At 35.5% G+C, this 14,749-nt stretch overlaps 1 protein-coding gene across 4 annotated transcripts in view; it reads left to right on the forward strand.

The window, feature by feature from the left end:
• Positions 1-14,749, forward strand: part of IL31RA (interleukin 31 receptor A) — a 37,840-nt gene that overhangs the window by 14,694 nt on the left and 8,397 nt on the right. For all 4 annotated transcript variants that reach the window (XM_004937245.5, XM_004937246.5, XM_040656152.2 and 1 more), the window contains 9 exons: positions 323-507; positions 2,473-2,624; positions 3,905-4,070; positions 6,072-6,154; positions 6,926-7,142; positions 8,477-8,659; positions 9,980-10,081; positions 11,145-11,291; positions 13,554-13,694. In XM_004937245.5, coding sequence (XP_004937302.1) covers positions 323-507; positions 2,473-2,624; positions 3,905-4,070; positions 6,072-6,154; positions 6,926-7,142; positions 8,477-8,659; positions 9,980-10,081; positions 11,145-11,291; positions 13,554-13,694 — 1,376 coding nt within the window. The remainder of the gene's footprint in view (positions 1-322; positions 508-2,472; positions 2,625-3,904; positions 4,071-6,071; positions 6,155-6,925; positions 7,143-8,476; positions 8,660-9,979; positions 10,082-11,144; positions 11,292-13,553; positions 13,695-14,749) is intronic.

Below are 14,749 nucleotides of genomic sequence, written 5' to 3' on the forward strand. Positions count from 1 at the left end.
TAAAATAATAGTATGTGAATTAAGTAATTTTTACTTTTTGTTACTACTCCTTGAAAGTTATCTTACTAATTTAATCTCTGTGGGCTGTTCATATGCATCATTTATTGTTTTTATAGAGTGAATGAACAAACAGTGCAGTTATGGAACAGTATTTTCTTGCACAAATGTATCACCTAAGTAAGCTCTCCTGGGTAAAAAAATTGTGCAACTTTGTAAACATATAAGTAATAATTAAATCTTAACCTAATAATCAGTGAGGGTTGTTGTAAGAAAGTCTTCTAATGTATAACTCCTGTTATTTCTCCTGTTTTTCAATTTTTAGTATGAAAATACACGGTCCAATTATGCAGGAGCCGAAGATCTCCACCTGTCAAAGCAATACTGAATCATGTTCATTTCATTACCCAAATATTCCGTTTGGTGATAACCTTTGTTTTCAAGTGAAAGCTGAAAATGTTTTGGGCAAAGCCTCATCAGATTGTGTTCCTATAAACATGGAAGAAATAGGTAATTAAAAAAGAGTTAAATAAAAACAAAAATGTAGTATGTGTTAAACTAATGGCATCTTCCCCAGTTATTTTTTCCTCTTTGTAAAATACAGCTTAGGGATCTCTGGAACAAATTGTGTAAAGTAAGTTAGTTTTAGTAGAATGAAACTATGAAAAATACTTCCAATAGAAAGTTTTGAAATAATTCTTTAGACTTCAGTTAGTTCTATATTGGTTTACTTCTGAATGGCCATCTCATTTTAATTGCTAGTTAAAATGCGTAGAACAGTAGAATATCCAAAGTTGGAAAAGACCCAAATGGATCATTGAGTCCAAGTCCTGACTCCACACTTGACTACCTAAAAGATCAAACTGTAAGATTGCAAAGTGTCTGAAATGAATGACATCTAGTGTTTAATAAAATGCTTAATTCCTTTTAATTTTCTGAAAATTTGGATGCTTCCAATTTAGTAAAGTGAATCTGCTCTTATGTTTTAAGTGATTGTCTTTCTATGTAAGATTCTTCAAACTATTAGGAACAGACAGCAAATTTTAGCAATTTCTTGGCCTTACCAAGAGGTGATTTAAAAAAGAAAAGAGAAAAAAAGCTGTATTCATAATATAGAAAACATAGAATATCTAACCCCATCAATATTTTGTCTAACGTCTGCAGTAAATCACAAATTACTGAAGCATTTTTTAATCTAAGAGTAAAGGCAATATACCAAAATTCTTTCTTAAAATAACTGATACTTGGACTGTTTCTATTTTTGAGTTGTACTAGATGTCAGTAGAGTCTCTGGCTGTAAATGAATGGTAATATCATCATATTACCAGATCTGCCTATCATTTATTCTGCTATTCTACTTTCTGGTTAGGAATGTAAAAAAAACCACCTGTTTTGCAGTTCTCAGGAGCAGTAGTACTATTTTGGCTTCCTCTTCTTCTGTATTGCATTCTCCTCTATTCATTCTGGTGTATGTATTCAAGATTTTGATCTCAGTAGAGCAAAATCAGCATTGTCACTCTTTCCTGCATCATGTACATCCCTCTAAATGCTTTCTTTCCCAATGTGAATGACAGACTGCTGCAATGTGTTGGATTTGGTGGCTCTATGTGAGACGATGGTGGCAAGGGTGAGTCTAGGATCAGTCCCAGCTACAAGGCTTGTCCTGCACTGGATTTTGTGGAATATAAACAACTAAGCTACAGTGATGTTATGTTTCTGCTCAAAACCTGTACATCAGATTCAGCTCCTTGGTGATTTTCAGGCACCCATGAAACAGCTGAATGTACCACACACAGCACATGAGAAGTTATGTGAGGTGCAAGTTTTAGCTGTGGTCAAGAAGAGCCAGTTATCCTAGAGTCAGTGCTAAGCACTCGAGAGGCTTAACAGTGCTGTTTCAGAGGAAACAAGTGTAATCCTTTTAATTGTGTATTTTTGAAGTAGCACCCTGTCAGCTCTCCAGCCTTGTGTGCCTTTATGCCTTGTGTTCAGGCTTGCTGTGGCTCCATGTTACTTTCCACATCCTGTGCATCAGTCATCTCTCTTCTGTGTGTATCTCTCTTTCATTGCTCTTCTGTTCTTTTGCCATTGTCTTCACATTGCTCTTGCTCTGAAATCCTTTGTGACAGAATTATTTCCTGATCTGCATTTAGAACTTGACCTCAGCAACTGAGCTCCAGTTCTTTTCTTTTCCCTCCTGTTGTCTGTGAGAAGAGACTCTAGTAGTATTCTTCAGCACTGATACAGGTGATCAGAAATCTGTACATCTATTTGAGAGTGAATTTGTTAGCTTTAATTACACGTACAATCTCTTATAAATAACTTCCCATATGTAGAGTTATGTCTATAAAATACAGCATCATATGAATTCTCTGCTGGATTGTATGTAATTGGGGTAGTAGTTAAAGTTCTTGGAATAGACATAGACTAGTTCTGATATTTATGTAAGCTTTTTCTTTTGTTTCTCCATTCTAGAGAGATTTCAACCTCCTGAAATACTTTCATTAAAAAAATATGCTGGTATAAAGAAGTTGCTTACAGTAACCTGGAAAATACCTGAGAAAAGTACACGTTTACTGGATGTAAAATGCCAGATTCGATACAGAAACTTGTATTCAAACTCATCGGTAAGCTGCTCATGTTCTCTTTTGTATGTGGGCTTCGTAACTAATTTCATAATGCTATAAAAGGCTAACTATAAAAAAGACAAGAAGCAATTGGAAAAGATGATAAAACCTTGTCATTTTAGTGGAGGATAATTAGGTATGTGTTCAGTTCATTGTTTTCTTGTCCAGGATGAATTTTCTTTTCCTTTTTGTCAGTATATATTTTGGTATATACCATACTTCTGATATTTCTGCAAATGGCAAAGGAATGGCCTGTTACATGCACATAATTAATCAAGGTGTTCTTTTTGTTTTGTATTCTGGTGATGAAAACAGCATTTACTTCTGACCATAATTGATGAATCAGATTTAGATAATTATATATTAATTTTCAAGTGTATCAAAGTGTAGATTTTGCAAGATAGGAAATAAGTGAGTTATTTTTCTGAATCTGTCTTTTAACACTGAAATGAAGGACGACTGTAGGGAAAAACAGTATTATTTAGCCTTTGTCTTATTTCAGATGGCTTATTTTGTGTTTCTCAGTATAAAAGTGATGATTGCATTCACAGTCTTACTGTTTTCCATTCCAAATTTAGTGAGCTTTTAGTCAGGCTTTTTTTTTTTTTTTTTAGCTCATTAAAACACGTTTTTTACACATTGTATGTTCAGTTCTGGCAGAGAATAATAATAATAAAAAAAAAAACCATAATCAGAATAACAAATAGTGGTTCTTGGAGCTTGAAAGAAGTTCTTGATGCTAACATGTTTATTAATTGGCATCTTCTTGTTCTCAGGCCAAGCGTATTAGCTGTTGGTCTCAGGATATAGTTTCCTGAATGAACTGATGGATAGAATGGCTTTGGTTTTTGTTGTATGTTAGAAAGTTGATTTAAAATATCTGTTCAGTATGTTCAGATGACCATTGCCCCTTGAAGGATGTTTCCAGCTGTATCCAGGGTATTATAGTGATATTTGATTGTAGCAATACTCAGTTGCTTCCCAGTTGTTAAGAACTACAGCTGCCCAGCACAGCTGCCCTAGAACCACTTGAGAGCTGCATGTGGCTCAAGTCACATGTTAGTCAATCCCGCTCTACTTTAGGCTGAAGTTTTTCAGGAACCAGAGTTTAATGGGAAGAATGAAGATACCACACAAAAATGGAAATAAAAACCAAATGATTTTGAGTTTTACAGGAGAGGTGCAAAAGGTCAAAACTTCATCGTGAGTATTTTAAAACCAGGCCATGTGTCTTCATCCAATTTTATAGCTAACCATTTTTGTTCATGCCGCAATTTCAGGAAATTGACACTGTTATGGTGGCTTCTGGAGAAGAGATATCAACATATAATCTCACGGGTCTGTGGGACTGCACAGAGTATTTAGTTGCCATTCGGTGCATCAGTGTTGAATCAAAACTCTGGAGTGAATGGTGTAAAGAGGAAGCAGCAAGCACAGAGGAGAAAGGTAGGCTAACTATATAGTGGGGTTCTTTTTGTTTGTTTTTTTGAGGGTGTACTTTGGAGCACTGTGAGTTAATAATAGAAAATTATTTCCAGCAAATCGATCTATTGAATTTATAATTCTGTTATTTAACTGTACCCATGTGCATTTTAAATAAATACAGAAAAGGGAAAACTGCAAGACAGATAAGAAGAGGTTTGAAAGATAATTTAAATACAAACAACATAGGAAGAAAGTAGGTGAACAGAGAGATAGGAAGGAAGGAGGTATTAAAAAGAGTATGTGGAGAATGAAGATGTGTGAAATAGGACAGTGGAAGAAATGTAATTCAGCAGTTATGTACAATAAAATGACTAATAAGTAGAAAAATTAAATTGCCAGTTGAAAAAACATGATGTGGTTTAACCCTGGTAGGAAGCTAAGTGCCACATAGCTGCTCACTCGCTTATCCTGTAGTAGAGAGGGGAGAGAACTGGAAAGGTGAGACAGCTCAAGAATTGACATTAAGACAGTTTACTAGGTAAAGCCAAAGTTGTGCATGCAAGCAAAGCAACACAAGGAGGTCATTCACAACTTCCCATCAGCAACATCTTCCAGGACAGCAGGGCTCATAATACATAACAGTTTCTTGGGAATCATAAAACATAGAATCATAGAATATCCTGAGTTGGTAAGTAACCCACAAAGATGTACATCCTGCACATGAGGTGGGAGGGAGTGAGCAGATTCACAAATATCCCCAGTTAGACCAAGGTAAAACAACAGAGGTCCACAATCATCAGTTTTAATGAGAATCTACATGCCACAATTATTCCCCAAATAATATTATCACTCTAACACTTAGAAGTTATCTTAAGCCATGCAGCTAATTAAGGAACTAAAATAAATCTCACAATTACTTAACAACTTTACGACAGCAATTTTATGAGAGAGATAACTTTTAAGAAGCCAAAATAATTCTTGCAGTTACTTAATAATTTTATAAGAGCAAAAAAGTGAAAAGAGACAACTGAAGAAAATGGGGAAAGAATGGGAGTTAAAGAGAGACAGACAGGAAAAGATAGATCACCAGTCTGAAGGGATGGCAGGGGTAGGGAGGGAGGCTGAGCACATGTCCAGGCTTTGTACTCAGACATCCTTTTATGTGTGCTAGGTTTGCTGGTGCACCATCCCAAGGCTGTAAACAAGTGAGTTTGTGATGACAAATTTGTTAAAAATAAATTTCTGACAAAAACATTCTTGTGGGAAAGGTAGGCTTGTTTGTCAGCAAAGCAAAGCTGTCCTGTGCGAGAACGGGATCCCATCCTTTGTTGTTGTCAGCCTTTAGTTTGTTGTCATCCCAACAGCCTTACACTGCAAGTGTTAGAGACATACCAAGCACACTACAGATAGGTAGTGTTTTTTGTTGGTCCTTTACAAGAGATTGTTGAATTCAACTCCTGGTCCCACAAAGGACCACCCAAATCCTACATCTCAGAGCTTTGTCCAAACGCTCCTTTATGTCCAGCAGCTTGGGACCATGACCACTGCCCTGAGGACTCTGTTCAAGGCCTGACCACCCTCTGGTGAAGAACCTAACACCAAACCTGATCCTCCCTTGATGCAGCTCTACACTATTCCTGTCAGTGTCCCAAGGAAACAGAGCTCAGCTCTACCCTCCACTCCCTCTGAGGAGCTGCAGCCACCATGGGGCCTGTCCTCAGTTCCTCTGCTCTGGGCTGAGCTAACCCTGAGGCCTCAGCTACTCCTCATACATCTTCTCTAGACCCTTCCACCTCTTTGTAGTCCTCCCTTGGATATTCTCTGATAGCTTTGTCTTATATATGGTGCCCAAACCTGTGCACTGTACTCAAGGTGAGGGAGGACAGATGCCATCATTCTGAGCATCCGCCCCTTTGTTTTCTCCCCAGATTTTTTTGCTGAGCACAACATCATATGGTACGAAGCATCCCTTTGACCAGTTATAACAACAGATTTCAGGATTTTTGTTGTTGTTTTTAATAGCTCCCTCAGAAAAAGTGGATTTGTGGAGAGTGATTGCGTCTTCATCCCCAGCTGGGAACAGATCTGTGTATCTTATGTGGAAGGTAAATACACTCTTTTGTTGTAATCAGAAAAGCAAATGAACAACAACAACACCCTCCTTGAACAAAATCAGAAGTGAAAAGGCTTTGGTTAAGTGAGGGGTAGATTAATAGAGCTTTGTAGTAAGTGTTGAAAAAGAGGGTTTCATTGTGTTCAGATCACTGGAAGATCTGATTGAAAATCCTCGCAACTGATCTTAAATAATGCAGTTTACTAATGTTGTGTTTACGTTTACATTTAAATTTAATAGTCTTTCAGTAAAACTAAACATTTATGTAATAAAATTACTGAAAAAAATGACTAGGCTTATGTTGTAGTTTTCTCTCAGCTAATGCTGCTGTGTAATTTTTGGGTTTTCTGATGATTTCAGGTACAGTTTTGTGAGATCACTTTTGATAGATGTTTTCAAGAGTTACTCTCTTTTGTGATCTCCTAATGTATCTTCTTAGAGCAAAATATCACTGGAAAATATTTTAAAGAAAAGATTATCAGTATCTTTCTGAAAATAAAACATACTAATTGTTTCCAGGGCTGCTGTTTTGAAGTAGTGAGATATTCTAAGGAATCTGTATTGAGAAGCAAGACGATGAACTGCTTGTGAGCTAGCGTATGTTTGCATTCTAATAACTGAAACATCCCCCTAACTACCCTTCACCATATTTTTTAGCATGTGTATTTTTTATTTATAGAGATTTTATGCTCTTTAATACAGAATATAATTTTGATTATAAAGATAACAGTGTGAAAAACTTACTAATATATTCTTTTAATAGCTGTTAAGCAACTGTCCACCCCATGGGAGAATTCTAGGCTACAAAATACAGCATTTTCCAGAAAATAATACTGCACTTCAAATGACAAACTTCACTTCTGATAAGAAAATTACTTTACTTTTAAATGAAGAGGCATATATAATATCTGTTACTGCCTATAATTCTGCTGGAAATTCTCCTGCAGCTATTTTGAGGATTCCATCCACTGATGAAAAATGTAAGATTTTTTAATATTATGGTATATTTTTCTCATTACAAGTGAATGATATTCTTGACATCTGTGTAAGTTCTATTGTAGTGGAAGCAAAATTGTGCTAAGGACTTTTGTCTTCGAAATATATGTAGAACTGTATTATAGGTAAGACTGTGTATTCTGTTAATTTTTACTGGAACAATAAAATGTTTCTCTTGTTGTATTTAGCTATCAGATACCATGTTTCTTTTGCAGAAGATTATTGTTGGGACTTTTGTTTTAACATATCATTGTTAAAATACCAGCATTTTCTGATGCATCACTATTTCTGTTGCACTACTTTGTTTTTGTTCAAATCCTGATTCTCCCAAATAAATTTATAGCATCATCAAGTTACACCTCACCCATCTCCCAGACCATAGAATTGGTTACCTCAGGGCATTATTGCACCATGTTTGATGTGATTCCCATTTTAACAGAAGTCCCTAACAGAAGTGGAGAGAGAAACATGCTTGTTTTATATATACCCCACTCTGCACGCTTCCATGCACATTGTTCTTGAGCTCTTATGCTTAATTCAGATATCTCTGTTAGCCTTGTATTGCAATATCCTGCTGGCTACCCATGTTCTGGGAGAAAGGTTGCAGTTGACCCACTGATGAATCACTTCTCCTACATCAGTTGTAGAAGCACTTCTCTGGAATTGCATAATTAAATTCCAGTCTAATCAGAAAAATTGGATGTGCAGACACGATGTCACCATGTCCTGGAGGTTGCTGACTGCCTCTCTGTCCACTTCCATATTCCTCTGTAAACATTTGTTTTTACTGTGCTATATTTCTTCTTTCAATATAGTTACATTTTAACTTTGTGTTGCCAGGTCTTTTTTTCCCCCTTTTGCTTTCCTAGATAAAGTTTTCAGCCAGGTTTCCATTAATTTTGTTCTACAGATTGGTAGTCGACTTTTGCTTCACTGTCACTTAACAATCCTGCTGACTTGCTTTACTTGTTTTCCTATTGCCATTTGATGCCCCAACAAAAACTTGCTTATCTGCACTAACTGTAATCAATAAGCTGTGAAATTTAGATTGTACAAGAGAAATGGTCTTTGATTCTGTGTATATCTCTTTATGTACTGTCTTGAATATCGGTCCTTCTCTCTTTTTTAATGTTGTAGTTCTTATATGCTTCGTTTCAAGGTATGATATGTGTGTATGTAGCTGTAAAGTAACTTTTTCTTAACCTTGGGTAAGCCTCATACTTCTCTAAAGAAGCAATCTCAGTTTGCTATGACTGAATTGTTCTCATGCCACAGTTTTTACAAAGATAGAATTGATGACATTCTGTTACATTTTTAGCTTCTCAAATTATTGAAGCGGTGAGAACCTTTACAACAGAGGAAGAAATGATTCTGGAATGGACAGTCTCTAAACCAGAAGTAACTGAGTATGTAGTTGAGTGGTATGAGGAAATGGAGACAGATCCTTTTAGTAGATCATGGCAGTATATATCAAATTCTACAAAGTGGAAAACTAACAAAAGTACGTTCATTTACAAGTTACAGCTATAATAATGGACACATACATATATGTTCATATGTACATGTAGATACTTAAGTGTATTTATTTGTATGTAGATGAGAAAGAACAAATGAGGTTGAATTTGCAAGCAGCTGTTTTGAAATTAACATTGACATTATTGTTCTGCTTTCTGTCAAGTTGATCCCTTTCATGTCTGTGTTAACATATATGCTTGAAAAAAAAAGTTAAAGAACAAAATATCTAACTTTCATTGGCTTTTAGATAGAGTTAACTGGAATTGGGCATCTGCTTTCATATTGTCTCTGAGAGTTTCATTCTTGATCCTGATCCAGACCACCGTACCTCAAATTGTATCACACTGGGCACATAGAGCATAGGAGTAGTGTTATTTGAAAGATTTTGTACAATTAAAGGATTTGATTCATGCAGTTTTATACAGACAAAATAATAACAACCTTATTTTATGCTTTATTGAAATTGGTGCATGTAGTTCAACAGCAATTTTATCCTCAAATTTTGACCTAAGATGGTCTTTGTTCCTGTATAACGTTAGGCTACAGATACTATGTTTTCATGGTCTTCTGGTGTGTGACAGATGCACAGTATACCTAGCAGAGTAATCTAGAGCAAAAAAACCCAAGAAAGGTAGCAGTAACAATACAGTAATAAGGAAGGTATTGCTTACCCCTTTCTGAGGATTAGAGCTCACCAAGTACTCCAAAGGAGACAATCTCCAAGCAGAGATGCTTCCCTAAGACTTTCCTAAGACTTGAACTATGTTTTGAAGCATATAAAAGTCCAGTGCAGAGATTTCGTTTGTACAGTTGTGCTGTGGGTGAGGTTGCTTAGATATGTATCTACAGTCAGCATAACTGGACGATCAACATACAGTTACTAGCTGGGGCTCAGAAAACTAAGCTGCTTTCTGTGGAGCAGTAAACCTTCTGTATGAAATTGAAAATGTTCCTGAAATTATCATTTTAGAATCATTACGTGAAAATAAAACCTTCTGCCAAAATCTCAAACTATTAGAGATGAATAAGTGGCTTCATGTATGGAGACTATATGAAGCTGAAGAATAATTACTCATTCAAACTGTTTCCTGTGAAAAATGACTCAGAATGCCGGTACTCTTACAAAATAGAATTCTTTCTGTTAAATGTTATAACAAATACTTGAAATAATAAATATATTCTGTACTTGCAAAACTATATATATGTATTTACTATTCACCTAGGAAGACACCGTGATTGAGTCTCCTTTAGTTGTATAAATCTTATGTGAGGAATTCTATGCAAATGTTCCTTTCTTTCTTTGCAGAAAACTTTAAATTATTTGTATGCTACAACATGTCAGTGTATCCTATCTATGAAAATAAAGTAGCAGCTCCATATTCCATACAAACTTATGTTCAAGAAAAAGGTATGTTTTTAAAACCAATAACGTTGTGAAAGGTAGTCTCTCTCTTAGGGTGTATTTTATTTGTGAAATTTGGTACTGGCGTTACTGAGGATGAGAAGTAGATGATGAAGAAAATAGTACAGTGCTGTGTGAATCCACTAATTTGTTGTAAATTTTATGTACTGTATACAGAGTACTTGGGAAATGTACAGCTACAAATGTGGAACAGTTGTGGGTTTCTCTTAAATGTTGCAGCTGCATTTAGATATATATTTAGGCTTGATTTTAATGATGCAATTGACTGTGCTACTTTTGCTTGTGTATGAGGCGTTCTACTCACAGATTAAAATAATAGTTTGAAAATCATGCTTCTTGTTAAGCTTTATATTGTAATAGTATATGCGATGTTCTGCATATAAAAAAATGATATGCAATGACATTTGTAGCTGAATAGAAACTGCAGATGAAATTGGGTGTATGTATGTGAAGATTTTTTTATTTGTAGAAGTTTAATTTGAATATGGTGATTTATACAGCCAGCTGCAAGAGTGTAGTTTACTGATAATTTAAAGATTTGTGGAGAAAATTTTCTCTTGTTTGTGTATATAGACCTATGTAAGTGTGCGTGCACGCATCGTACAATGCAGGATTAAACATTAATTACTAGAAAAAGGTAACGGACTGCTTGTGATAGAGTAGCACTTACTAGCACAACTTGGATTTGAATGCTGTGATAGTATTAAATGTTGACAGAGATTACTTTTATAAAAACTGAAGCGCAGTAAGCACTCGCTTCAGAATTATGAGTTACCCCTCTACAGTGTTGTGAGGAAGGAGTCTTTTAATGGTCTTGAGATATATGGATGCAGTAACACTAAGAAATATGCAAAGATCAAAATAGGTATGAGGATATATTATCAGAAGTTACACACTGGAGGGAGTGAGAAAAGTTAGGGGCTTTATCAGAGCACTCATAAGACATTTACATTAGTTAGTTGTATTGGTATGTGTGAAGTAACATGTGGATAATATTGACAGATGGACTAATTCACTTCTTTTTCTAATTTACAATGTTCCGACGCAGAGCCATCAGAAGGCCCTGTGGCTGATACGGGTTTTCCAGGCAAAAATGAAGTTACAATAAAATGGAATGAGATTTCAAAGGATAAAAGAAATGGCTTTATTAGTAACTACACAATATTTTATAAACCTGAAGGTGGAAAAGAGTTGAGTAAGTATACATCAAACATCAGAGCTTTTGACTGGGTTATGGCAATCTGCTCTCTGTAATTAATAGCATACTTCGTTTTTATATGACATAACTATGTCTGAAAATACTGATATTAAATATGGCTTACATAAAAATCAGGGATTATTTTTAGATTTAACTGAAATGAAGTATGCCAATGAATGCTCCTTGCTTTAGTACGGCATGTGTAGTCTTGCTCTGTTTCTTTATCTGTTCTGAACTTACTTTGTATAGCTTTGCTTGATGTTAATACTTTTTTTAAAATTATTTTTTACTCTTAATGTACTACCCTTTGTGGTGCAGCCAGGAGTGTTAACCACATTGTCCTTTGTGCTTCATTCAGGGGGTGCAAATATGATGGATCTCAGTGTTAATTTAGTCAGAATGTGGCAGCATTATCATTCCTTTTCTCTTTCTCAGAGTACAATGAATAGCAGCTCATGTACTAGAGGGTTTTTGCAACTTGTTCTCCATAAATAAATACAAATTTTTGCAAGTTTATGCCAAATCAGAAACTGTTATTTGCTGTACACTTATCGTTTTCCACTCATGCATAAGTACTAGTCTTTTTTCATCTTAAATGTCTCTATGGATGACATATTAGAAGCCAGTTGAAAGAAATCACAACAAAGGTAGAGAAGGTAAAGTGCAGTTGGAATACATTAATGAGGCATAGATCCTGTGCAAATTCATGAATTTGAAGTTCATGAGATTTCAATGAGTTTGTAAGTTCCATGCATGTCCTTGGAAGGATGCCTTTCCCAAGCCCTCAGCTTCTGGAACAATATGGTGGAAATTTTCTATTAAAACTATTTTTATAATAAAAGCGAAACAGTAAATGATAGTCACAGAGCTAAAATAAGCTGCCAAGAAATTATTTCTTTGGACATAATATTTTAGATTAATTTCTTCAAATGTGCTTAATGTTCTGTGGTTGATACAGCTTTCCTGCTCTGTAGGCTGCCAGCATAACTTTTTGATTATGTTCCTGGTTTCACGTATCATGATAGTATCCATGCAAGTTATCAATATAATTCTATCTGTTTGAGACTTATACCATTAATTTCTGTAAAATCTTTTATGAGGAGTGTTACTGTGACTTAATTTTCTTCTTCCTGCTTGGTTTAAGAGTACTGTTGTATCACTCAGTATTTTAGAAATGGTTCTTTTCCTTCTTTGTTTCAGACATTGCTGTTAGCAGATACCTAACCCTAACATAATATTTTTTTAAAGAATCTCAAACTAATATATCGTGGCATGTCTTCAGTTGCTTCTGGATAACCAGTTCAGAGCCAAGGCAAAAGTATTTTAGACGATTTGTAAATTAGAAAGAAGCTGTTTCTGTCAGATTGAGCCTTCTATGTACAATCCTTCTTGGCATGTTAGTTTCTGAATGAGTTATGCCATGTTAGTTACTGAACGTTTTGTGTGGGGTCATTCTCCCACATCCAGCTGTAACCAAAGCATAATGTAAGGAACTGGAAAGCTTCTCATGTGAAACAGACCATGTCTATTCTAGGGATTCAGATTAGCTTCTTAAGAAAAACAGATTTAAATAGCAGCTCATGGAAGTTAGTTTTAAAAGGCAAAACCCAGCTCTACTGTAATTTTTTTAGGCTTTTCTGTTGTCACATCTGTTTGTAACATCTGAAAATAGAACTCTGAGTTTGTGCCAAGGTGATTTCACTGATGGCCTTTTAACTCCAGGATTTCATTTTCCCCATCTTGATTTAGGGGAAGTGTATTTTGTTTATTTCTCAGGATATGTTGCAACATATCTGTTACCCCAGTGGTTCTTAATTTGGCTGAGTAACAACATACTGGCATAGACTAAATTCACCAGAAAAGGTTTTAATTCCATGTTGTGAACGTATTCTTTATCAGTCTGTAGACATAGGATGTTAGGATATGAGCCTTGTCTAAAATACTTATAAAGTAAAACATAACCATATTAATTCCAGTAATTGACAAGGGAAAAAAAAATGTTGCTTTTTGCTAATTTGCTCATTTGCTCTGATTTTATGGGGGGTGGTATTCAAGGCCAGAAGATTGCATTCATTTGGATGATCGGTGTCTAGCTGCATTGTTAGAAATATAGTCAAATTTTATGAGCTGCAGAAACACAAATTTTACCAGCTGTTTTAACATTTTAATTTCTTAGCCTTATGGAAGCCTTAGAGCTTATGGAAATACAACAAAAATGCTATTTTGTGTGTTTACTGACATAAATATTTTCCTTAAAAGATGAAACAGTGAACTCTGATGTGCTACAGTACACACTGAAGTCTTTACAGGCTAATACACAATACACTGTCTATATCATGGCAAGCAACAGAGCTGGTGGAACCAGTGGAGAGCCAAAAACATTCAAGACTTTGAAATTCAGTAAGTAGTTCCCAAAGTTAGTCACTACTGTTTTGAAAAAAGTTTTGGGGGTAGTAAATACAGGATTCTTCTTGTTTAGATGTTTGTTACAGTAACTTTTTAAAATGGATATTAAAGCAAGTAAGAATGATAAACATGGGTTGAATTTAACTTGATTTCACTGGAAATCCTTACAGACTTAAAGTCTCTATAGAGTAGACAGGAAGTCAAAAGACCATGGTGTGTTTTTTTTTTTTTTTGCTGTCAGTAAAGCTGTGGAATACTGTATTTTTTTGTGGGATCAACATGTTATTTCTATGCCATCAGTTATGGGATGGAGTGCCTTACAGTTGATCAGAAAGCAGATACTTCCATCCAAGATACTATAGCTGTGTACTGAGTAACATTTTTACTATGGGGATTGGTAAGATGATTGCAAGCAGAAAATCAGATGCTTTCTCTTTTCTGCTTCTGGAGGAATGTTTTCCATACATACATGTGTGTATACATTTATATACGTGTATGGGTGTGTGTGTATAAATATATATAGCTGCATATAGTCACAGTGAAATGCATATATGCGTATGTGTGTGAACTGAAATATGAGAAAGTACAGTAGTTGCCATTGAATAAGGTATGAGGTGTGAAGCTAATTTTATTTTCTGCCTGTAAATTCTTCTGGTGGTTTGTCACTCACATACAAGATAGGTTAGGCTGTGCTAAAGTCTGATCTCTGTTGCTATCTGTACCTGCCTCTGGTAGGTACTTGGAAACTAGCACAGAAATCTGCATAGTATGTTTCAGTCATTAGAATAACTACATTTTAAGAATATTTAAAACCCATCTCTGGCACTGTATGTAAAATTTATTCAGTAGCAACCAGTGGCAGTGTCACTATATAGTGGTTTTAGGCGACTTGAAATCAACAAGTACCCAGAAAGGTGTTAGGCTTTTCATCCTGGGTGGCAGTCAGTAGTTGGCACTAGCACAGGACACAAAACAACCTGATTCTGATTTCTGTGTTGGACAGGGACAGCTGGAGATGTCTACTCCAGTCTGGACTATTGTGTGGTGCT

The sequence above is a fragment of the Gallus gallus genome, chromosome Z (assembly GCF_016699485.2).
Source record: "Gallus gallus isolate bGalGal1 chromosome Z, bGalGal1.mat.broiler.GRCg7b, whole genome shotgun sequence".
NCBI classification, from domain to species: Eukaryota; Metazoa; Chordata; class Aves; order Galliformes; family Phasianidae; genus Gallus; species Gallus gallus.